The sequence below is a fragment of the Magnolia sinica genome, chromosome 14 (assembly GCF_029962835.1).
Source record: "Magnolia sinica isolate HGM2019 chromosome 14, MsV1, whole genome shotgun sequence".
Classification (NCBI taxonomy): domain Eukaryota; kingdom Viridiplantae; phylum Streptophyta; class Magnoliopsida; order Magnoliales; family Magnoliaceae; genus Magnolia; species Magnolia sinica.
Genome location: NC_080586.1, coordinates 3,702,894 through 3,727,230, shown reverse-complemented (window position 1 = coordinate 3,727,230; position 24,337 = coordinate 3,702,894). Strand labels below are relative to the sequence as shown.

The window sequence follows — 24,337 nt, the reverse complement described above, 5'->3', positions numbered from 1 at the left end:
TTTTTGTTAACTCAACATTTTTTGAATTAAATTACAAGTGGTTCGAGCCCGCGTACGATGAACGCGCTACTAAGGTTAGGTTAAAGTTATTGTATCCTAGATGTCAATTGCTCTAGAACTCTATTACAATTGGGACACTGTTCTAATAAACAAATTTAATTTCAAGCTGGTTGACTCAAGCCAGGCTTTAACCCAACTCTATAAATTTCTTATCTCATTTCTTTTATTTTCTTTTTCATTTTCAATTTTAATAGTCTATTTAATTAAACCAAATATTCCATCACCAAATTATCTGAATTTTCTAATCATAATATCTAAGCATTATTAACAACGTTATGAAAAGCTCATATCTTATACACGTATTTCACATATGCATGTGTGACCGAGCTTGATGTGTACGGATCTCCAAGCGTGTGGAATTATCAAACCTCATGTATGCATACACATAGTGAAGTAGCAGACGTCCACAATAAATGCTTCTTTCGTACTTCGCGTCGAGAAAGACTCGTGCGGACTTAAGAACGAGTAAACAATGCAGTCGCTTTTGGGTTACCTAGTAAACCTGCACTAACTTCCCCCCCCCCCCCAGCGGCTTATAAAACCCGACCACATGAGCTTCTCATCCATCACACCTCTCTCTCTCTCTCTCTCTCTCTCTCTCTCTCTCTCTCTCTCCAAATGGACATGTTGAACACTTGCTTCTTCCTCTTCCTTGCTAACTTGGCAGTGGCCCATATCTCATCAGCATCACTGAAAGTGGACTATTACCAATACACGTGCCCGTCTGCAGAGGCAATCGTCCGACAGACAGTGAGCAAAGCTGTTGTCCGGAACCCAGGACTTGGTGCTGGCCTAATTAGGATGCATTTCCATGATTGCTTTGTTAGGGTAAGTTGTCTTTGCAGGGAAAAAAAAAAATCCTGTTTTCAGAGCTGAGAGATGATGTTGTTATATATATATTGTTATGGAAGTAGTACCAACCATGTGTATTTGTATTCTATGTGTTACAGGGATGTGATGGTTCAGTCCTACTTGATTCACCGCCGCCTGGGAACCTTTCTGAGAAAGACCATCCGGCCAACTTTCCAAGCCTGCGTGGATTTGAAGTGATCGATGAAGCAAAGGCCAAGATTGAAGCTAAATGCCCACAAACTGTCTCCTGCTCCGACATCCTTGCCTTCGCAGCTCGTGATAGTGCCTACAAGCTTGGTGGCATTGACTACGCCCTGCCAGCTGGCCGCCGCGATGGAAGAGTCTCTCTCTATGAGGAAGTCCCTCAAAACCTCCCCTCACCTTCCTTCAATGCCCAACAACTCAAAGAGAACTTCAAGCGAAAAGGGTTGTCTCTGGATGAAATGGTAACACTCTCTGGGGCCCACTCAATCGGCGTTTCTCATTGCTCTTCCTTCTCGGATCGCCTCTACTCCTTCAATAACACCAACAAACCAGATCCTTCAATGGCTCGCAAGTTCGTAGCCCACTTGAAAACCAGGTGTCCCCGATCCACCCCTAAGAACGATCAAACTACTGTGTACTTTGACATGAGAACACCGAATCGTCTGGATAACAAGTACTACCAGAATTTGAAGAAACATAAAGGATTATTGACATCAGATCAAACACTATTTACTAGCCCCTTGACGTCGAGAATGGTGAAGAACAATGCAAAGTATCAATTAGCATGGGCCACAAAGTTCGCAGCGGCCATGGTGCAGGTGGGGTCCATCGAGGTGCTGACTGGCTACCAAGGAGAGATCAGGAAGAACTGTAGGGTTGTGAACCATTGAGTCAAGGTGGTGATTATAGCTTAGGTTTCATTGCAATATGGTGTGATAGTTGTCCTGCTATATTCAATTCTTTAGTGTATCTCTATTTTGTTGTTTCACATCTACAGTGTATTTATTTTTATCTCATGCTTTACAGTAAAAATAAAATAAAATAAATTGGTTGATAAGATCACATCAAGCATTGATTGTCCATGTAACACCAAGTTGTCTTGGTTCGAGTGTTAGGACTCTCTGGAGTTTCAGCACCGGGTCAAGGGTTCGAGTACCCGCAGGTGGTGAAATTCCACTAGCGTGAGTGTTTGGCGTGTGTGTGCGTGTGTAAAGCAAATTAAGATAAAATTAAAATTAAATTTTTTTTAAAATAAAAAAGTTGTCTTGGTTCTTTTTTTTCCTATGGAATTGGATTTTTATAAGCAAATCTCTCTCTCTCTCTCTCTCTCTCTCTCTCTCTCAGAATAGAATAGTTGTTGAAGGATATGCTCCAAGATTTAATTCATGTCCTTCGTGAGGCCAACGATCTGGCAGACAGTCTTGCTAAGCTTGGTAGTAAACAGCGGTCTGATAGTCTCTTCAGTATGTCCTCTTTTCTTCCACAGTATGTCCTCTCTTCCGCATTTCATTAGGGCCAGATTCTCCTGGATAGAAGAGGGCTGGGTGAGCTTCGATCGGTTAAATGAAGTTTGGGCTCTACTTCATAGATAGAGGGTGTTGAGGATCCGCGGGTGTGCTCTGCTGTTTTGGTGTCTTTTTCCTTTTTGGTTATATGATAGGTGTGGTCCCCGAAATTTTTGTGGGGGGCCCTCCCGAATGGGTGTAATTTTCAGCGGTTAAGAAATAGAGTCACAAGTAGCTTTTCTTAAAAATAAATAAATAAATAATTGTGTATTAATGCAGATCAGCTAAATTAAAAATAAGATAAATCAAATCATCGCCACAACGTACACCCATAAGAAAACTATTTTAATGGGACTATGGTTACGTATGTGTGATGAGGGTATCAAGTCTATAGTTATATAGATGAAAGTGAAATGAAGTTGAGCCCACTTCTTCTTCTCTCTTTCTCGAGAGTCTCTACCCTGCGAAAGAGCTCCTCACCTATCCAAATTTTTATGGATTGGGACATGGTATGAGCGTAACCGCCATGATCTATTTTTACCAATCACGCATATAATAGGGTCTACTGGTATGTTTATCAAAGTAATCTAGTAATACAATTTAGCCCAATAATCATGTGAGGCCCATGAGGTCATACATATTGGTTTGAATGGAGAGAGAGAGAGAGAGAGAGAGAGAGAGAGAGAGAGAGAGAGAGAGAGAGAGAGAGAGAGAGAGAGAGAGAGAGAGAAGTTGCTTAAAAGGGGACTTGAACTAATATATTCACATGATGTGGCCCGGTGTGTCCCTTCACGACGTTGGAGCCCACCTTTTAATTTTTAATTTTTAATTTTTATTCAGACGTTTCAATGGTGATCGTCCCCTTCTCCATTACCCCATTGTTCCCTTTTATGTGGCCCACCTCAGTTATAGCTCATGCTGAATTTTTGGACGTATGGCATGGACGCGTTTTATGGCACTCATACAACATGGTGACAGCTTGGAACATATGTAATCATTCCCTTTAAAAAAGGATTCCTTTTAAAATGCAGCCTTGCATGTGAACTTTCATAATTCACGTGCGTATCACTTGCGAATGACACCTGAGCTGTGAAAAATAGGCAGGAAGCATATTATAGATCACCTGGGGCCAAAAACTAGGATGGCCCATTCGCTGGTGGACCAACATTGAATCAGGATCTAACTCAAATATATGTGACTACATTTGGAAAAAAAAACTCAAATGCATGTGTGTGGCCCACTTCAAACCTACCCTATTTTGTTAGCAGATACTTATACACACTTCAAAAATGTGAATTGCTTCACATCCACCATGATTTTAAACTCTAAACCTATTAGTTATATGAAATTCTAAGCAGAGGTTTGCTCAACCCAAACACACATTAAACACATGTGCCAACATTCATACGGACATAGATCCAAGCTCTCTATCATGTGGGTCCCACCGTATAGATTTGTTTTGTGTTGGGCATATACAGGAGGATTACGTGGTAGCGTTATATTTAAATTGTTATTATTATGAATCGAGTGACCCGATTAAACAACCAAATCATATTGGTGGCCCGCTCAAATCAATCATTCAAGAGGCAGACGAGCCAATTAATTCAATTATGTAATCTCAAGCAAGCACAACCACAAGAGCAGACACTCCTTTTCTTGTCTTCATTATTGCGTGATAGGTTTCTATGAAGTATGTAACAGAATCAAACTTTTTATCCATATATTCAAACCCATTGCGTCCATCCAAGACCACCCAACGACTATGGTTTGCATTCTACTAGGTTTGTAGAATAAGTTTTTTCTACAACATTGCACATGCAGCCCACCTTTGATGCATTCATGATATGCAATCCATCTAAAAGGCTCACCGCTCCATTGAAATCAAGATGCCTCCCATCAGAGTTTTTAGGATAGTTTTCCTTTGTTTTATGAGATGTGGCCCACTATGTTGTTCTTATGTGATCCAATCTGCACACCAAGTGAGCCCCACCACGGCAGTAGGATTTCTGAAACTATTCAGCCCTATTCAATCATAAGGTAGGCCACACCATAAAAAAGAATGGACAACCACTCAAAATCTCTAAATTTCAGTGGTGGCCCATGTAATGGTTGGATTGGTCTAACTTTTGGAGTGCCTCACTTTCATAGTTGACCGACCCTTTCAAATACCAGAAGTGGATTGCTCTTGCCTCCACCTGGAAGGACACGGTCAAGGTGAGGGCTCTATGAGGTCCATCATGATGTATGGGTTTTATTCATGTCGTCCATCCACATCATAAAAAGCAGCAGTGATAATGACGTCCATGCACCGTTTTGTTTATTTGCCATCTAACCTGTTCCTAGTCACATGGATCTAGATGAAAGGAAAACACAAATATTAGCTTGATCAAAACTTTTGTTGGTCCCAATTAGTTTTTAATGATGGGCGCCTTTCGATCTCTACTATGTGGTGTACTTGAGCCTTGAAACTGCTTCATTTTTGGACTCAGACTGTAAACCCTAATCTCGCAAAATGGATGGACATCATGGATAAAACAAATACATCACAGTGAGCCCCATAGAGCCCCTGCCTAGACCAAGTCTGTCCAGGCATGGCAATTGCCAATCCGCTTTCCTTTTATTGGTTTGATGCCATGATGTAGGACGTGAAGCAAGCATGTGCCTATCACAATTGGACTGGAAGAAGTCCAAGAAGAAAATCAACATAATTTAGCAAAAGTTCGATCGATCAGGGTTGATTGAGGCAGATTAATCGAGTCAATCGATCGGTTGATGAAAATTCCAATTTAGATGAAAAGCTTATTAGACATTTTTTCCGAACTTCGATCGATCGATCAAAACAATTTTAATTTTATGGATTTAGTCCCTGGACATTTTTTGTGCCATTTTGATTGATCAGTCGATTGATCAACTGAGCTATTGACAAAACGTGAAAACTTGCACAATTTTCAATTTTTATTTCTTTTATGTTTTAGGATTTGTTTAGAGTATTTAAGGATGAAACTTGTTTATTTCCAAAGCTATTCCAATAATATTCTCTAAATTTTCATTATTTCTCTCATGGATTCGAAAAATCTCTCTCGGACCTTATGGATTCAAGGTGCTTATTAACGATGAAGACAGTTATCAACCTGATCACGCCTACTCCTGCGTTATGCCATACCAACATTTCTAGGCTATAGAAGATCCAGCCTCATATGTGGTTTACGGACTTAAACTTGCTTCCTTGTTTGATCTTAGCCATCCATTTGAAGACCATCTAATGGAGAAATAGAAAGGAAAAGCTAATGGTCCAAATCAAACAAGAGAAATAAGACTGTTGTGTTAGCGCAGTGTGATTTTCAGGCCATGATCCATCCACTATAGGGCCCAAGAACCACTTGATGGACACCCACATCTGCCATATATTGACACAATTAAGTGAAATGTGAAACTCTGCCAACCAAGACCATTTCAAATACTTTTAAATAATAATAATAATAATAATAATAATAATAAATAATGTGGACACATGCCACTAGAATACAGGCATTCGGGTGGGTCCCGAATGCCTGTAAATTCTTGTTCACAGCCAAGACCGTTTCAAATACTTGTTGACAGCATCATGCTGGTATATCACTTGGGTGCTACGCGTACCCTCAAGACTCCACTCGCCTCACACTTGAAATCAAGGCATGCAAGGTTGTTGGAAGTTCCAAGCCGCTTATCAGCAATATCTCAGGTTTGCAAATTCACACGTACCACAATGTGACATGTGTTAGAGATCGAGCTTTCCATCAGGTGAGCTACAATTTTCTAAATCTTCTGGCATAAAAATCACGTCATTTCATGCCTCATGCTGGCCCATCTTATCAAAACAAATGAATGGTTTGGAAAAAAAAATTAACCGTGGCACACCAGAGGAGTGAAATTATCTGATTTTTTTATTCATAAGATCTATGCATTATTTCCAATCCTATAGAAAGCACAGATCTTACACGTATTTCATATCTGCATGTGTGATGGAGCTTCTCTCTCAGACTAGCTGTTAGATGGTCAAAGCCTCCCGTTGATTGGCTGAAGTTAAACATTGATGGATCCTTGAAAGGCAACCCAGGAGAATGGTGGAGGAGGCGTATGCCAGGATCACTTATAGGCAGGCTCATCTTCGCCTTTCACAGGTATTACGGAATTGCTACAAACACATGCATGCGCGGAAGCCCAAGCCATGCTTAGGCCTTGCCAATATCATAGTTGAAACTAACTCCAAAGTCATTGCGGATGCCATGCTTGACAGGCTAAATATCTGTTCCAGCTTAGGCCTTGCCAATATCATAGTTGAAACTAACTCCAAAGTCATTGCGGATGTGCCGGGGGATTCGACCACATCCAATCCCTAGAATATTTGGTACACTTTGGGAGATATTTAGGAAAATAAAAAATTTAAAAATTTAATTTTTTTTTAAAAAAAAGCCTAAATCTCATTATCAACCACATCTTCCGTGAGGAAAATTCGGTAGCTGATGCGCTAGCGAGAATGGCAAGCGACGACTGCGCAGACAGAATCTTCAGATGTCGTTCTCATCTTCCAAGGTTATTCAGAGGATCTATATAGTGCTGGATAATGCAGGGATTGGAGCGTTAAGATGCCCGTGATTTGGGCGGGCGTTCATTCTGTATAGGATTATTGAGAGATTTTCTTCGAAGTCCTCTTTAGTCCTTTCGTCTAGATTAGCTTGTGGATATATGATAGGCGTGGACCCGCCGATTTTTTTGTAAGGCCCCACTCGAATGTCCGTAAATTTTTGAAGATCAATGATATCACCGTGGCATGCGCCCTTTCTTAAATAAATTTAAAATTTTAAAATAAATAAATAAATAAATAAATAAGGATATGCTCAATTGTCTCTAGAGCAGAGAAGTTTGAATGAGAGAAGGTTTTCTAAAAAGGGCAATGATCACATCCGTTCGAGATGTGTGGGGACCACCCGTGATGTGTATGTGAAATCCAAACCATGAACATGGTGTAACCCCACGTATTCACCGTACAGACCACCAACCATCCTGATCCAAAATTCAATGGGATACGATAGGGAGTAATGTACAATATACAGCTAAAATAGAACTTCTATATTCACATGATATGGCCCACCTGAGTTTTGGTGTCCCTTCATCCTATTGGGGATGACCTAATGAATTGGTTGGAAGATGTATGCACAATATGGTTAACCCACATTCCATCTGGGCGTTTCTATGGAGGGCGCCCCCCTCCCCATTACCCCATTGTTCTCTTTTGTGTGGCCTACCTGAGTCATGGGTCAGGCAGAATTTTCGGATACAGGCCAAGCATATGATGGACGGGTTTGATGGCACTCACGCAACACGGTGGGTACCACACAGCTTGGATGCTAGGTGGAGCCCACTGTGATGTTTGCGACCCAGTCCATCCATTTTGCCATATCATTTTAAGACATACTACAACAGATCCAAAATTCAAGTGGGCCGTGAAAGAGGAAATAGTGGGGATTCAGTGACCACCGTTGTAACATTTTTATGGTCATAAAAATTTTGTATCACGTTAAGTTGCTTGTGTTTGCACTACATCCCAGTAGGTATGTATAACCTTTTTTTAAAAAAATAAAAAAAAGTTAGAATCATTCATTTCTCAGCAGAAAGCTTTACAGGAGGAGAATTCGAGTGGGCCCCACAATAAAAAGGAGAAAGGCCCATCTATCATGAGAAATACACAGAAAAAAAAAAAAAAACGTGAAGCAAAAACTAGCCGAAAACGAAAAAATCATACGACCCTCAGGTTTCCAGCTCTAATGAAGAATAATAGCCCTCTAGTCAATTGGGGAAGGATCCCCGTGGACCGAATTAAAGTATAGGCTGGGCCATTACTACCCCTGCAGGCCAAGTCATCCGCCACAACATTAGCTTCCCTAGGACAGTGCGCAATGGACACCTCTAGCTGGCTCATGAGGTGTTTTATCCTTACCCGCCTGTAGCACATGTTCCAAGAAGGGGAGGCTTCCCCAGTAGGTATGACCTAGTAAACAGTTTGGATGGCATATAAACATCAAGGCAGAACCCCAGTAAGTGTGACCTAGTAAACAGTTTGGATGGCATATAAACATCAAGGCAGAGCTCCAGAAGGTTTCAACGGTAGGAAACTCTTTTTCCCTTTTTACTCTCCAATTGTGGCATTAAGTTTTGGATCTACCCCATGTACGAAAATTATTCGGAAAAACGGATGGACGAGAGTGGATTTCTTACAAACATCACGGTGGGTCCCCATCTAGCATCCGCAGGAACCTCTTGCAACAGTCTTTTTTATGGAAATTGGAGTCCCTTTTTAAAGAATCCATTCTAAAATGCAGCATTGTATGTGAACTTTCACAATTCACATAGAACATCTTCTTTCCAACCAACGTATCACTTGCGAATGACAGACTACACCATCTGAATCAAGACCCGACTCAATGTATGTGTGTGGCCCACCTCATGAGCTGTGAGAACTTGACCCACCCTATCTTTGTGAGCAGATACTTGCATAGTTCAAAAAAGTAGTGGATTGCTTCACATCCACCGCACGATTTAGGAACTCTGAAAACCTATTCTAAGAACAAGTTCGCTAAACTCAGACACACATAAAACACGTGCCAGCATGTCACAAGGGCATGATCCAAGCGCTCTATCATGTGGGTCCCACCATATGTGGATGCCCTGGCCTGGAAATTCAAGTTCGTTTTGATCGACAGGTGTGCCACTATGCTAGAAATAAGCAGAAGCTACAGGAATTAGAAAAACCTTGCTCAAAGTTTTTTCAACCTTGCATCAGTTTCACTTTAATTTAGATTTTGTCCCACATGAGTGGACGGGCCTGATTTTCGAGCCAGAGCATTGAATCAATGAGAATAGCTGGATGGATGGCTTCGCTCTCAAGCACGTGTATGTGACCGGCCTATAGATGAGATGACTTGTAAACATAGGTGGGCTTAGCAAAGGTGGTATGATACCACAGGTTGCAGTACATGGTTGGCCGTAGGTAATCAGTTCACGTCAATCAAGCCTAGTTCAATGCTACCTTATGCACAATCACCGAAACTTCCATCAATGTCCCTATCAACATAATTAAGTTGGCCCACTTGATTGAACTGCTCCCTTCAAGTCAGATTTTTTTACCAAAAAAGAAGAAGGCTTTAAATGCATTTTGGGGTACGCAAAAAAAAAAAAAAAAAAAAAGCCCGACACAGTACTTGGCCCAAACAGTGTTAAGTGATGTGGAGTGGGTTGCCGACGGTTTCATGCCAAAGATAGACCAGAGAAGACTTGATCAAAGGCGAAAATGATCTGCACCAACGGAACCTTAAATCAGTTGTACCTCGCAAATCTGGTTGAGTTTTCCAACATATTATTTTTTATTTGGCTTAGGATCTACTTAAGCCAACCAACCCTGCTACAATGGTTTGCCAATGCCAGATTTGAGATACTCCATCAGGTTGACAGACAAAATTAATCCTGTTTAGTTTCATTTTTATTTTAAATAATAAATTTTAGTTTGAGTGTAACCTTTGATCCTTTGATTCGTAGAAGTCATGCCCAACATCAAAAGGCCTTAGAAAAGTTACAAGAAAAACATGGGCCAAATTGAGCACTTACTATTTTTGGCCAAACACCACAAAGTCTAATAAGAACTACGATGGACTTATTTTATGTATGGAATGTGGGTTTGGAAATATTGTGATTGAGTTGGACTCTACGGTGGCGGTGGGCCTCATTTCTACCAATTCGTTTGTCCCTTGGCAATGGCGTCCGTGGGTCAACAGAATTAAGAAGCTGGGCAAATCGTATCGTTAGGTTTTCCGGGGATTTGAAGAAAAGGAAATGGTCCGACGGATGGGATAGCGAGGGAGGGTTACCAGAAGCAGGTGTTTTTGAGCATATCAAGGAGCTAAATCCTCATGTTCGTGGGCACTTATTCCTGGACAGGGTAGGGTTAGGCTCAGTTAGATCTTCTTATGTGTAGTTGTATAGCTTGTTTTCCTTTTTGGGCTTTTTAGTGTTTGGGGTGACCGTGGCAGGTGGTCCTCTCAATTGGCTTCCCTGTTTTTTGGCCATTGGATGCTACTTTCATATGGTGCTGTAAAGATTACTTCTTATATATACAAAGCTTCATTTTTTTTATTTAAAAATAAAAATAAAAATAAAAAAATAAAGAGAGAGAGAGAGAACTGAGTTTGTATTTAAATAATAAGTTTACTGTTTTGTAATAAGTCATAATTTTAAGGTGTTTGAGTTGGAGTCTAAGTCTAAAACTTCATCATAAGTTTGAGTTCCTTATTGAAAGAGTTGTAATTTTATTTTTTTATTATCAATTTAATTAGTTATTTCAAATTTATTAAGAATTATTGATGCTTTTATACTTTATAGATTCGAGGAAATTCTATGAGGAATTTGAAGAGCTTCGTAGATTCAGAGTAGTAATCCCTAGGGAAGATGGTGATCGGCCTCATCACATCCCTCCCTACGCTGGTAAGCTGCGCAAGACAAAACAAACTATACAAAAAAAAGTAATAATAATAAATAAATAAATTTAAAAAAAAATAACCCCACGGCATGGGCCCACCTGCTATGGTTTGCATTCTACCACATTCTGTGGAATAAGCTTACTCTACAACCATGGTATGTGGGGCCCACCTAGATATATTCATAACATCCAATCCATCCAAAAAGCTCACCCCCACCATTGAAATTGAGCCCAAAAATTAAGCCGATCCAATCATCATGTGGGCCACCAAATGAATCAGAGGTTTTTCGGGTGGTTTTTCATTGTTTCCTATGGTGTGGCCGACTGTGTTATTCTCATATGGTCCAACCCACACACCAAGTGAGCCCCACTATGACAATAAGACTTCTGAAAATAATTAAGCTTATTTAATCATAAGGTGAGCCACACTGTTAGAAAATAATGGGCAACCACCCAAAAGCCTCATAATTCCAATGGTGGCCACGTAGTAGTTATATTGGTCTGACTTTTGGAGTACCCTACTTTCATAATTGACAGATCATTCCGGCCGGATTATAAACCATAAACTATAAAGAATCTAGCATCATGTATGATCCACAGATTATAAACTGCTCTAGTGGTTGATCCTAACCGTCTAATTGTAGGCCATCACATGAGAAAATAAAAAGGAATATAGCAAGTGGCCCAAATCAAATGGGAGAAATTAGGTGATAATGCTCGCGCAGTGCAATTTTTCAAGTCATGATACATATTATACAGTGGGACTAGGGATTTGAACCACTTGATGGACGTACACATCTGCCATAAATGGCCACATTTAAGCGAAACGTTGAAATTCAACCGCAATGTCGCAGCCCGTGAAGAGGGTTTCAAGTACGTGTTAACAGCATCATATTGTAATGAGAAAATGACCACTGTAGATAAAACCTTTTACCCAGCGGTTTTTATGAAGGAATACAAACCTAAGTTACCAACTTAGACTAGCACGTGCGGACAGCGACTTTGAGGACGAAATTACCCCTCCTTTTCACTGCGAAGACGAGCGCTGGCGCTCCTCCAACTGACAGTTGTACGAACGGCTTAAAAGAGATCAAAGTTACATGGCCCCACAGCTATGTATTTATTATATCCACAACGTTCATCCATATTTCGAGATCATTTCGGAGCATTATCCAAAAAAAGAAAATCATATCCAATGATCAACTGGGCCACACCACACAGAGCAGCGGAAAATTGATTTTCATCGTTAAAACTTTTGTAGGGCCCACCATAACATTTATTTTCCATCCAATCTATTCATAAGACCACAAAGACCTGGATGAAGAGGAAAAACGATTTTCATAATGATCCAAAACTTGTGTGGCCCCTAAAAGGGTTTCAAAAGTAGACGTTCAAGTAGAATGGTAATGGCGTGTGGATAGGGATACGAATATAGCTACTGTTATAATCCGTAGCTATAGCTGTAAGTTGGCGATCAATCATGGATTCCATGATTCCACCGCAAGTTGCTGTCCCTGTCGGCGATTAATCGTGAACCTTGCGATTCCACCCCCCGATCTATGGCTACGGATTATAACCGTAGCTATAGCCGTATCCCACCGCAAGTTGCTGTCCCTATCGGCGATTAATCGTGAACCTTGCGATTCCACCCCCCGATCTATGGCTACGGATTATAACCATGGCTATAGCCGTAGCCCAATGCACTTTCTTTCTTCTTCTTCTTCTTCTTCTTCTTTTTTTTTTTTTTTTTTTTTTACATGGAGAATTTTATTCTACCTACATTTTTTTCTAACACATATTTATATAAATATGTAAATATAAGCATATAAAAAAAATCTCTTTTTTTTTTTCATTTCTTTCTTTATTCATATAATAAGAATATTTTCTAAACCAAAATTAGTTACTTGATGTACCATATATAATTTTAGGGCTGAAAGTTGGGCAGGCTTAACCCGACCAACCTGTGACCGACCCGACATTGGGTTGGGCTTGGTCAAGATGTATCGAGTTTGGTCTTGGGGTTGGGCCATACAAATAATAACTCAATAAAACTTGGGTTGGGCTTGGGTTGAAGTCTTGGGAATTGCCAGGAAATGCATGGAAATGACCGTGAAATGAAGGAAAATGACCATGAAATGCATGTAAATGACCATGAAATGTATGGAAATGACCGTGAAATGAAGGGAAATGACTGTGAAATGCATGGAAATGACCGTGAAATGAAATGGAATCGCTAGGATTGACCGTGAAATGCATGGAAATGACCGTGAAATGAAATGGAATCGCCGGGATTGATCGTGAAATGCATGGAAATGACCGTGAAATGAAACGAAATCGCCGGGATTGACCGTGAAATGCATGGAAATGACCGTGAAATGAAACGGAATCGCCGAGATTGCCCGTGAAATGCATGGAAATGACCGTGAAGTGAAGGAAATTGACCGTGAAATGCATGCAAATGACCGTGAATCAAAACGGAATCGCCAGGATTGACCGTGAAATGCATGGAAATGACCGTGAAGTGAAGGAAATTGACCATGAAATGCATGGAAATGACCGTGAATCAAAACGGAATTGCCAGGATTGACCGTTAAATGCATGAAAATGACCGTGAAGTGAAGTGAATTGACCGTGAGTGAGGGAAGCTAGAAATTCAGCGAGGCAACCTAAAAATTGAGTGAGGCAACCTACGAATTGAGCAAAGAACCCTAGAAATTGAGCGAGGCAACCTACGAATTGAGCGAGGGAACATAGGATTTGAGCAAGGGAAACTAGAAATTCAGCAAGGCAACCTAAAAATTGAGCGAGAAAACCTAGGAATTAAGCGAGGGAAGTTTGGAATTGAGCGAGGCAACCTAAAAATTGAGCGAGGCAACCTACGAATTAAGCGAGGAAAGTTAGAAGTTGAGCGAGGCAACCTACGAATTGAGCGAGGGAACATAGGATTTGAGCGAGAGAAGCTAGAAATTCAGCGCGGCAACCTAAAAATTAAGCGAGGCAACCTACGAATTGAGCGAAGGAAGCTAGAAATTGAGCAAGGCAACCTACGAATTGAGTGAAGGAAGCTAGAAATTCAGCGAGGAAACCTAGGAAATGAGCAAGGGAACATAGTATTTAAGCAAGGGAAGCTAGAAATTCAGCGAGGGAACTTACGGATTGAGCGAAGCAACCTACGAATTAAGCGAGGAAAGTTAGGAATTGAGCGAGGGAAGTTAGAAATTGAGCGAGGGAACCTATGGATTGAGCAAGGCAACCTAAGAATTGAGCGAGGGAAGCTAGGAATTGAGCGAGAGAACCACGAATTGAGCAAGGGAAGCTAGGAATTGTGCGGGGCAACCTAGAAATAGAGCAAGAAAACATAGGAATTAAGCGAGGGAACCTAGGAATTAAGCGAGGGAAGCTAGAAATTGAGCGAGGCAACATACAAATTAAGCGGGCAACATAGGAAATGAGCGAGGAAACCCGGTCGACTCCGCAAATGGCATTCACACCCCAAACATTTGAGATCGTTTTTTATTCCTCTAATAATTGAAACTGGAGAAACAAGTTTTTAAAATAAGGCAAAAACCAACTTTGGTGTATGTGAAATCTTTTCGTATTTCAATTTTTGACTCAAGGTCAAGGGCTATTGATAAGCATTAGGAGTTTTGACGTTTTGAATAATTTACGAGGAATTATGCTTGAAGTGGCTTGTGGCTGCTACAACTGATAAGAAAATGATAATTGATCTTGGGATTTAGGAGCAAGGGTTGTTGAATGTCATCGTTGAGTTAAGAAATCCTGTAGGTAGCCCTAGTGAATGGGTTAGTAGTATGAGTTTTGTGTTTCACTTGCCTAAAACCTCAAGAAAATCAATTCTTTTTTATATTATTTACACTGCTACAAATTAGCATGTTGATTTTTTGCTTTCACATGTGTGCCTCTTCGAGATGCAACTGTGTCAGAACTAGAAGATTTAAGTTCTCATTTTATTGGTGGCTTATGCATGATGTGAGTGAGGTCAAACAAATGAGTATGGATTAAGACTTACCAAGGATTCTTTTCTTATTCCAGGCTTCTTATGCCACCTGGTACTCCTCTTTTTCTTATCTGGAAATGGAGTCAAACAAGTCAATCAAGTTCAACTAAAGTGGATCGAACAAGCCAATTGTGGCCAGCTTGGATTGGGCCGCTCCTTAATTCAGGTGGTTAGTTGAGATTCCCATGAAGTTTTTGAAAATTATGTGTCTCCGTGGCTTGACAACCGCTGCGATACTAGCATAATGTTATTGTCGGGCCCACACAGGGATTTCGTCGAACATAAAACACATCGGTGGGTTTGCGCATTTATATGATCATCAAATTTAACATATGTATAGCATTTATAAAGGAATTATGAAAGAGAAAACCCGATTAACATATGTTTTGGTTTTTGGGTCGTCTGAACCTATCTAACATGTGGAGTTTATAAGGATATTTGGAAAGAGAAAACTCGACTAGCCTAGGGTTTAGGTCAAGGGTCGGATCTCACCTCTTTGTCCTAGGGTTCTTTTTGTAAGGGCCCTATGCCTAAGGAATCGCATGTCAGGACACATGCATGCGGCCATAGCTAAGAAAAATGGAAGAGAGCTCAAATTTGTTACCTTTTATCAGCCACAATTCACATTTATGGCGGTAGGGCCGCAGTCTCCAGTGAATGACGGATGTAGGAGTGTGGGAATTCCAATTTCCTGCTCCCCAAGCACTCACACCCTTTCCCCAATCCTCTCTCTCTCTTTCAAACCTATCCTTCTCTATTTTCTCTCTCTCAGCTGTTGTAAATTTGCTGTGGGAGTTAGGGAGAGAGGGTTTAAAGGTTTATATATACCCTGCAGCTTAGTTCAGTTGGCCCCAGGTGCCACTTATTAGCTGAGATGGCCCTTTGGGCCCATATCTGGTAAATCGAGCTGCCCTGATGGCCCCTGGCTCATTTGAGTTATGAAATGGGTGCCCCATGGTCAAATAAGGGACTGTCCAATATTTAAACTCAAACAGATGTGGGGATTTATCGCAAGATTCCGATTTGCAATTAATAGTCACCGTTCCTAGAGCCAACGTAGAAAACAAGCGAAGCAACCTATAAATTGAGCGAGTCAACCTAGAAATTCAGCGAGGCAACTTATGAATTGAGCAAGGCAACGTAGGAATTGAGCGAGGGAAGCTAAAAATTGAGTGAGGGAACCTAGCAATTGAGGGAGGCAACGTACAAATTCAGCGAGGCAACCTATGAATTGAGCGAGGCAACGTAGGAATTAAGCAAGGGAAGCTAGAAATTGAGTGAGGGAACCTAGCAATTGAGCGAGGCAACCTACAAATTGAGCGAAGCAACGTAGAAATTGAGCAAGACAACATAGGAATTGAGCGAGGGTAAGTATAAGGTGAGATAGGGAAACTTGAAATTAGGCGGGGCAAACTAGAAGTTGAACAAAACAAGCATGAAAGTTGAGTGACGGAAACATTTACACGTTATGAAATTTAATTCATTGTAAATTTTCTGAAGTACAAATTGTGCGGGGTACATACAACACTATATATAATACAATATTCCTCAAAATTATCCTTTTCATCTCATGCCTACAACAAGTATCATTTACAGGTTACAGACAAACAATCATACGCTATCGACTTCCTCCAATGTATAGTGAATTTTTGCATGTCTGTTCCCTCCAAGGTACGACCGCTGCACAGTATATCGATGAATTTCATTACAAATATGCCACAATCAAAACCATTGCATTGCTTTGGCACATATTTCATGGATTTGGCAGTCCAAGTCTTCCCTTCATGCGCGGTGACGTCTCCGGTGGCATGGAAGAGAATCGGGAGCGCCTCCGTCATCAAATTGATCATCTGCTTATACTTTAGGAGAGCATTTGACACTAAGCTATCGATAATAATGATCTCCCATTGTCTTGGATATAGGACCATCAAGAACCAATGAGAGTTATCATGGTTGACAGGTACATAAACCTGTCCATGTTTAAGAAGTAGGCTATCAGTTAAAAAACATGATCAAAGAACACATTACGACCTTTTTTGATGTTATGTGATGAATAAATTACCCGTTCACTATACCAAATCTCCTTGGTGTGTGATTTACCCCGCTGCTTGGCAATTGCAATGACATTGTTCATCATGCCTACCAACTTTGCACGTTCTGAAGCAGACTTCGAGTCCCGATACGCCCTTAGAGTCGGCATACTAGTTTGAAGGCATGGCTGTAACAAAAATCAAAGATCAATACAAGTAGAAAAATACGAATTAATTGAAAAAATAGGTTAGTGATACTCCGAACTAAATATTTACCATAAAATAAGTGGGACAGAACTTGCAATCTTGGGGATATGTAATTGCACAATCAGACTGCCTTTCCTCTAGGAAGTCAACATATTTGTCGATAGCCTACTCCACAAGATAAAATGATTCAGCAATAATCGATTAAAAGATATAACTATATGAAAGTCAATGTATATAAACACTCTCATACGAATGCTTACCACGCTATCAACCCATGCATCATCTACCCATATAGACTTGAACCATGAAGCCTCTCCCGTCTCCTTATTTGCTTCATAGTTTTTTTCTACCTCTTTGAGTTCATCCGTCGATAGCATCCTGAATGGATCCATCTGTAGATGAAATGATATTGGAGATGTAGGAAAGTTTACGGCTTCCTCAGGTTGCCTCACCACGTTCGGGGTTGTATTGATCGAAGACAGGGACAAGAATGGAGAAACCATATAATAAGATGGCTTAAGTACCCTTTTAGTTCTCCTTACATAAACAGGAGGAGAAACGGGTGCTTCATCCAATAGATTACGCTCCGCCATACCATACGATTGCACCTCCAACTCCACATTTCCCTGTTCTTTTTCTTCCATATCCTCAACTTTGACTTTCTTCTTCAACTCCTTGTCCTCATCCCTCATAAACTGTCCTCTCTGTATATAGAAATATTCCTTCTCCTTCTTTAAGGCCTCCCTCTCTTTCGCTAAGTTTTTAATTTCTCTCAATAACTCACACATCCGCCTATTCAACTCCTCGTTCATGATGAAAAATAATTCCTTCTCTTTCTTCAACTGCACTCTCTCGTTTAGATCTACTCTCTCCATCTTTAACAATTCTTTCTCTTTCAACAACGCCTCCCTCTCATCAAGCCTCTCTTCTCTCTTTCTCAACTCTTCCCTCTCTTTCCTTAGCTCATCCCTCTCCTTCTTCAACTCCTCTCTCTCCTTCTTCAACTCATCTATCCCAACCCTAAATTCATTCATCAAAAGAGATGGTTTCATGATATTCCCCCCTAATCCCTCTCCCTGTACACCTTTTTCATCACTTTCCGCTGATCCCCTCTCACCCTCGTCATCATTCTCGTTACCCTCATCGCTCAATTCCTGAGTTTCGATGATCTTCAAAATGTATCAATGCACATATAAGAGTCGAAAAACTTTTAACGGTGAATTAAACAACATTTCATTTTAATTAAACGCTCATAATATCTCACCTGAAAACTATCACGGAGCAAGCGAACGGCGTCCGTTTCCCATTCTCGTAGGGTGGGTTCCAAGTTTTTTATTAAGATAGTCTGCAAAAGAACCCAGATTGATGTTAATATACGGAGTGTAAGTGTCAAATCAAGCAAAGTGAATGGCCGAGAAATACATATACTTACAGCTTCACTCTCAAAAATTGCATATATTTTGTTGTACCTCCAACCCTTCCAACCTCGATATTGAATGAAGCGTGGAATTTGCGAGGGAACAAATGAAATAACACACTCTTGTAGGGCCGGTAATCTTTCTACAGCCCATATCTGTTTTAAAGAAATTGCATGAGGATAAAAATCTACAATTGAATATAATCATGTAGAATAAATAAAGAGTTCTTACCTGCAGAGGAAAGACACAACCATATACATTGTAGCGAACCGCACCTGATGCCATCACAGTAGCTGCGACCCCTTGCGACATTGTATTGTAGGCCAAACTACCCCAAGGATAACTATAGAAATCCTCTATGGAGTCTACTAGGTACATATAATCCATGTTACACATAGTTTTCGATTCGGTTCCCCTAACAAAATACTCTACACACATAAGTAGAGCAACCTTCACTACATCCTCGTGCTTATTGGTATCAACTAATTTATTAAACGCATCTAATAAATGCTTCTTAATAACTGGATATTCTCTGAAGTATTTGTCCATTAATGTACTACTGATGGGACGTTTTTCTGGTATTGTAAGCTCCCCAGTCTTAAGCCCTGTTATGAGGGCGAAGTCCATCTCCGTGAATTGCAACCGTGTCCCCCGTATCTCAAATATAAGATCCCCTTTATATTTTACAAGAAGAAGGTGAAATAGAGCCCCTATAAATCGAAAGGATGAGAGGTGCAACAAGAAGGAAAATGGGGATTGCTTGAATAGGCTTAGCCGAGTATCATGCTTCTCTAATCCACCCTTCACCGTATCGAACCACCATCTCAATGAACACTTCGAGGATGGGTTTGGGAATTGAGAACAAGAATCGTCACCTATAAACATGTAATTGAAAATATATTAATAGCAAATTTCACAACTTAAAGAATCATAACACAAAAAATTAAACATAGTTGAAATCGAGCGAAGCAAACTAAAAATTGAGCGAAACAAATTACAAAATGAGTGAGGGAAACTTGAAATTCAACAAGGCAAACATTAAATTTAGCGAGGCAAGATGAAACCGAGCTAGGCAACCTAAAAAATTGAGCGAGGCAAGGTGAAATTGAGCGGAAGACCTAGAAATTAAGCGAGGCAACTAAGAAATTCAGCGAGGGAACCGAGACAATGAGCGAGGGAACCTAAGAATTCAGCGAGGCAACCTTGGAATTGAGCAAGGAAAGCTAAAAATTGAGCGAGGCAACCTAGAATTTGAGCGCGACTACCTATCAATTAAGCAAGACAACCTAGGAATTGAGCGAGGGGAGCTAGAAATTGAGCGAGGGAACCTAGGAATTGAGCGAGGCAACGTAGGAATTGAGCGAGAGAAGCTAGAAATTGAGCGAGGGAACTTAGGAATTAAGCGAGAGAAGGTAGAAGGATCCTAGAAATTGAGCGAGGCAACGTAGTAATTGAACGAGGCAATGTAAGATTTCAATGAGGGAAGGTAGAAATTAAGCGAGGGAAGCTAGAAATTCAGCGAGGCAACCTAGGATTTGAGCGAGGGAACCTAGAAATTGAGCGAGGCAACCTATAAATTAAGCGAGGCAACGTAGGAATTCAGTGAGGTAACCTAGGAATTGAGCGAAGGAACCTAGAAATTGAGCGAGGCAACTTAGAAAATTGAGCGAGGCAACGTAGGAATTCAGCGAAGGAAGGTAGAAATTGAGCGAGGGAAGCTAGAAATTGAGCGAGGGAATGTAGGAATTCAACGAGGTAACCTAAGAATTAAGCGAAGGAAGGTAGAAATTGAGCGAGGAAAGGTAGAAATTGAGCAAGGCAACGTAGGAATTTAGCGAGGCAATGTAGGAATTCAGCGAGGTAACCTAGGAATTGAGTGAAGGAAGGTAGAAATTGAGTGAGGGAACCTAGGAATTGACCGAGGCAAGGTAGGAATTGAGCGAGGCAATGGAGGAATTTAGCGAGGTAACCTAGGAATTGAGCGAGGGAAGTTAGAAATTGAGCAAGAGAAGCTAGAAAATGAGCGAGGCAACCTATCAATTGAGCGAGGGAAGCTAGGAATTGAGTGAGGGAAGCTAGAAATTAAGCAAGGGAACATAGTAATTGAGCGAGGCAACGTAGGAATTGAGCGAATCAACGTAGGAATTCAGCGAGGTAACCTAGGAATTGAGCGAGGGAACCTAAAAATTGAGCGAGGCAACGTAGGAATTGAGCGAGACAACCTAGGATTTGAGCGAGGAAAGCTAGAAATTGACCGAGGGAAACTAGAAATTGAGCGAGGCAACCTAGGAATTTAGCGAGGAAACCTAGGAATTGAGTGAGGCAACGTAGAAATTTAGTGAGGGAACCTAGAAATTTAGCTAGAAAACCTAGGATTTAAGCGAGGGAAGCTACAAATTGAGCAAGGGAACCTAGAAATTGAGCGAGGCAACCTAGGATTTGAACGAGGTAACCTAGGAATTGAGCGAGGCAACATAGGGATTGAGCGAGGGAACGTACAAATTGAGTGAGGCAATGTAGAAATTCAGCTAGGAATCCTAGGAATTGAGCAAGGGAAGCTAGAAATTGAGCGAGGGAACCTAGGATTTGAGCGAGACAACCTAGAAATTGAGCGAGGCAACGTAGGGATTGAGCGAGGGAAACTAGAGATTGAGCGAGGGAAATTAGGAATTGAGTGAGGCAACGTAAAAATTCAACGAGGAATCCTAGGAATTGAGAAAGGCAATGTAGGAATTCAGCGAGGCAACGTAGGATTTGAGCAAGGCAACCGAGGGAACCTAGGAATTGACCAGGAAAGCTACAAATTAAGCGAGCGAACCTAGGAATTGAGCGAGGCAACCTAGGAATTGAGCGAGGCAACGTAAAAATTGGAGCGAGGTAACCTAAGAATTGAGCGAAGGAACCTAGAAATTAAGCGACGGAACCTAGAAATTCAGCGAGGAAACCTAGGATTTGATCGAGGCAACCTAGGAATTCAGTGAGGGAAATTACAAATTGAGCGAGGGAAGCTAGAATTTGAGCGAGGGAACCTAGAAATTCAGCGAGGTAACCTATAAATTGAGCGAGGCAACTTAGGAATTGATCTACGCAACATGAAAATTCAGCGAGGAAACCTAAGAATTGAGCTAGGGCAGCTAGAGGAAGCTAGAAATTAAGCGAAGGAGGCTAGAAATTGAGAAAGGGAGGCTAGAAATTGAGTGAGGCAACCTAGGAATTGAGCGAGGCAACAAGAAAATTTAGCGAGGAAACTTAGGAATTGAGTTAGGGAAGCTAGAAGAAGCTAGAAATTAAGCGACGGAGGCTAGAAATTGAGAAAGGGAACCTATAAATTGAACGAGGCAACCTAGGAATTGAGCGAGGGAAGCTAGAAATTAAGCGAGGCAACCTAAAAATTGAGCAAGGGAACGTGAAAATTCAGCGAGGCAACCTAAGAATTGAGCGAGGGAAGCTAGAAATTAAGCGAAGGAACCTATAAATTCAGCGATGCAACGTATAAATTTAACAAGACAACCAATAGATTGAGTGCTATTTAAATCATCAACAAAGATGAGAACGACTTTATTTTGAGAGACTATCTATCCTCTCACAGATAGAGGAATAGATAAAACAGAGAAGATCTTTATATCTTTTCTCATAGATATAATATAGAAGAGAGATCCGTCTCATTTTTTATCAGAAGAGATGTTTCTTCTTTGAGGGCTTAGGATTCAACGATTTTTAAGAGCAAGACAGAGAAAAGAAGTGTTGAGATAATAACTTTCATCCTAATCTCATCTACTGGAAAAGGGGGCCCTCTTGATCACCTGAATAGATTTGTAGTCAGAATTAGCATAATTATGACCGTGAGGATTGAGCTGCCAAATGAGATTATCCTCATTCCTCGGTTGGGGTTCTGGAAGATAACATTTATGCAGTAAAAAAAGTCTTCTGAATTCAGCGAGGGAAGCTACAAATTGAGTAAGGGAACCTAGGAATTGAGCAAGGCAACGTAAAAATTCAACGAGGCAACCGACAAATTAAGCAAGGGAATCATGAATTTGAGCGAGGCAAGCTTGAAATTGGGTGAGGCTAACATGAATTGGAATGAACTTTAAATTTAATTGACCTAGCCTAACAATTTGCTCTTTGGTGAATTTGACCGAGTAGTTAATGAAATTGACCGAGATTTACATGAAATTCTCTACGGTGAATTTGACCGAGCGATTAATGAAATTGACCAAGTGGTTCATAAAATCTTTCGTTACATTACAAGAATCTGTGGAAGTTCCTCATCATATTTTTATGATATCTCCGTCAAATTTATGAATTGCTCGGGGAATTTCACCAATCGTGACCCGAGAAGTAGGTCAAATGGACCAAAACCTCTCACAATTTGGATTTATAGTTTGCTTAGTACGCACTTATAGTGCTGAGTTAACTGAGTTGGGCACACCCAGGTCCATAGCTCAATTGGCAGACTGAGTGGAGATACCTCATGTCAAACACTTGAAGTCTTGGTATTGATCCCTAACAGGGGTGGCTAACATGGAGTGTGTGTACTGACATGGGTGTGTACTAACAAGCTAACCCAATAAAATAAAATAAAATAAAAATTAATAATAAAAAATTTTTTAAAAAATTACATAAACTGAGTTGGGCCCGCCTTGAATGTATGTGGACTATCCACGACGTTCATCCGTTTTTCCATCTAAAGTATGGGTTTTAGCCCAAAATGGTGGCATATCGAAATATCAAGTGAATCACAGCACAGGAAACAGTGGTTCCACCGTAGAAACCTTGTTATGCCCCCACAATGATGTTTTACTTGTAATCCATCATATTCATATGATGATTTTTGCATGGATGTACCGAAAACTAAGATTCGAGCTTCATCCAGCAGTTCAATGGCCCACAAAAAATTTACACCGTTTAGGTAAATGTACTCCATAATACCTGTAGTGCGTACTTTCTTCCGTGGAGGGACCATTTTCAGCAAAACGAGATAACGCTGCTGAATAGAGACGGTGGGATCCAGCTAGAGCGTGGTGCGATCCAAGCAGCAGATGTAGTGCAGTAGTTTTCGTCCTCCTTTTTTCCAAAATGGAGCGAGGGAAGGAGAGGGAGAGGAAAAGCAACGGCAGTAAAAAGGAAGGGCAGTTTCGTCCTCAAACTTACTGTCCGCACGTGCTAGTCTAAGTTGGTAACTTAAGTTTGTATTCCTTCATAAAAACCGCTGGGTAAAAGGTTTAATCTACAGTGGTCATTTTCTCTATTGTAATCACTCGACTGCTATGCGCACTGGCTAGACTCCGCTCGATTCACACGTGAAAATAAGGCAAGCGTGTTGAAGATCTGAGACGCTTATCAGCAAAATCTCAAGGATGCAAATTCCACCTGCCAAAAACCATTTTAATAGGAAGATGACGTTGCCGCACATGCACATAATTTGGACCGTTGATGAGATTTGGACCGTTAATGGACTCTCCTTTAAATAAATAAATAAATAACAAAGATGAATCTATTAGATCGAGGGATCTGTACAGATGAGTTGCATTCGGGTTGCCCGTTTACAAAAAGAAGAAAGGCCAACCTATCATACCATCAGTACATTGTTTTACTGACCCTCATCGCGGTTGGACTCGACCAGTCCAGCACTAACTCCCTTTGGGAATTATGAGGGACGGCTGCCATATTAGATAGAATCCTGTCCTGCTGAGAAGAGCTAACTAAACGGGCCGGACTGTCCGCAACTCTATTCGCCTCACTTAGAATGT

At 40.8% G+C, this 24,337-nt stretch overlaps 1 protein-coding gene across 1 annotated transcript; it reads left to right on the top strand.

Annotated features, from left to right (window-relative positions):
* The first annotated feature begins 632 nt into the window (after positions 1 to 632).
* On the top strand, positions 633 to 1,959 carry LOC131225183 (peroxidase 5-like). Its single transcript, XM_058220647.1, has 2 exons — positions 633 to 888; positions 1,011 to 1,959. The coding sequence occupies exons 1-2, from the start codon at positions 679 to 681 to the stop codon at positions 1,785 to 1,787; spliced, it is 987 nt and encodes a 328-aa protein (XP_058076630.1). The 5' UTR covers positions 633 to 678; the 3' UTR covers positions 1,788 to 1,959.
* The last annotated feature ends 22,378 nt before the right edge of the window (positions 1,960 to 24,337 follow it).

What these genes read in the sequence shown, in the direction of transcription:
- LOC131225183 (XM_058220647.1), top strand. Translation starts at nt 679, where the DNA reads ATGGACATGTTGAACACTTGCTTCTTCCTCTTCCTTGCTAACTTGGCA. An exon ending in TCCATGATTGCTTTGTTAGG is followed by an intron (nt 889 to 1,010) that starts GTAAGTTGTCTT and finishes TATGTGTTACAG; the next exon opens with GGATGTGATGGTTCAGTCCT.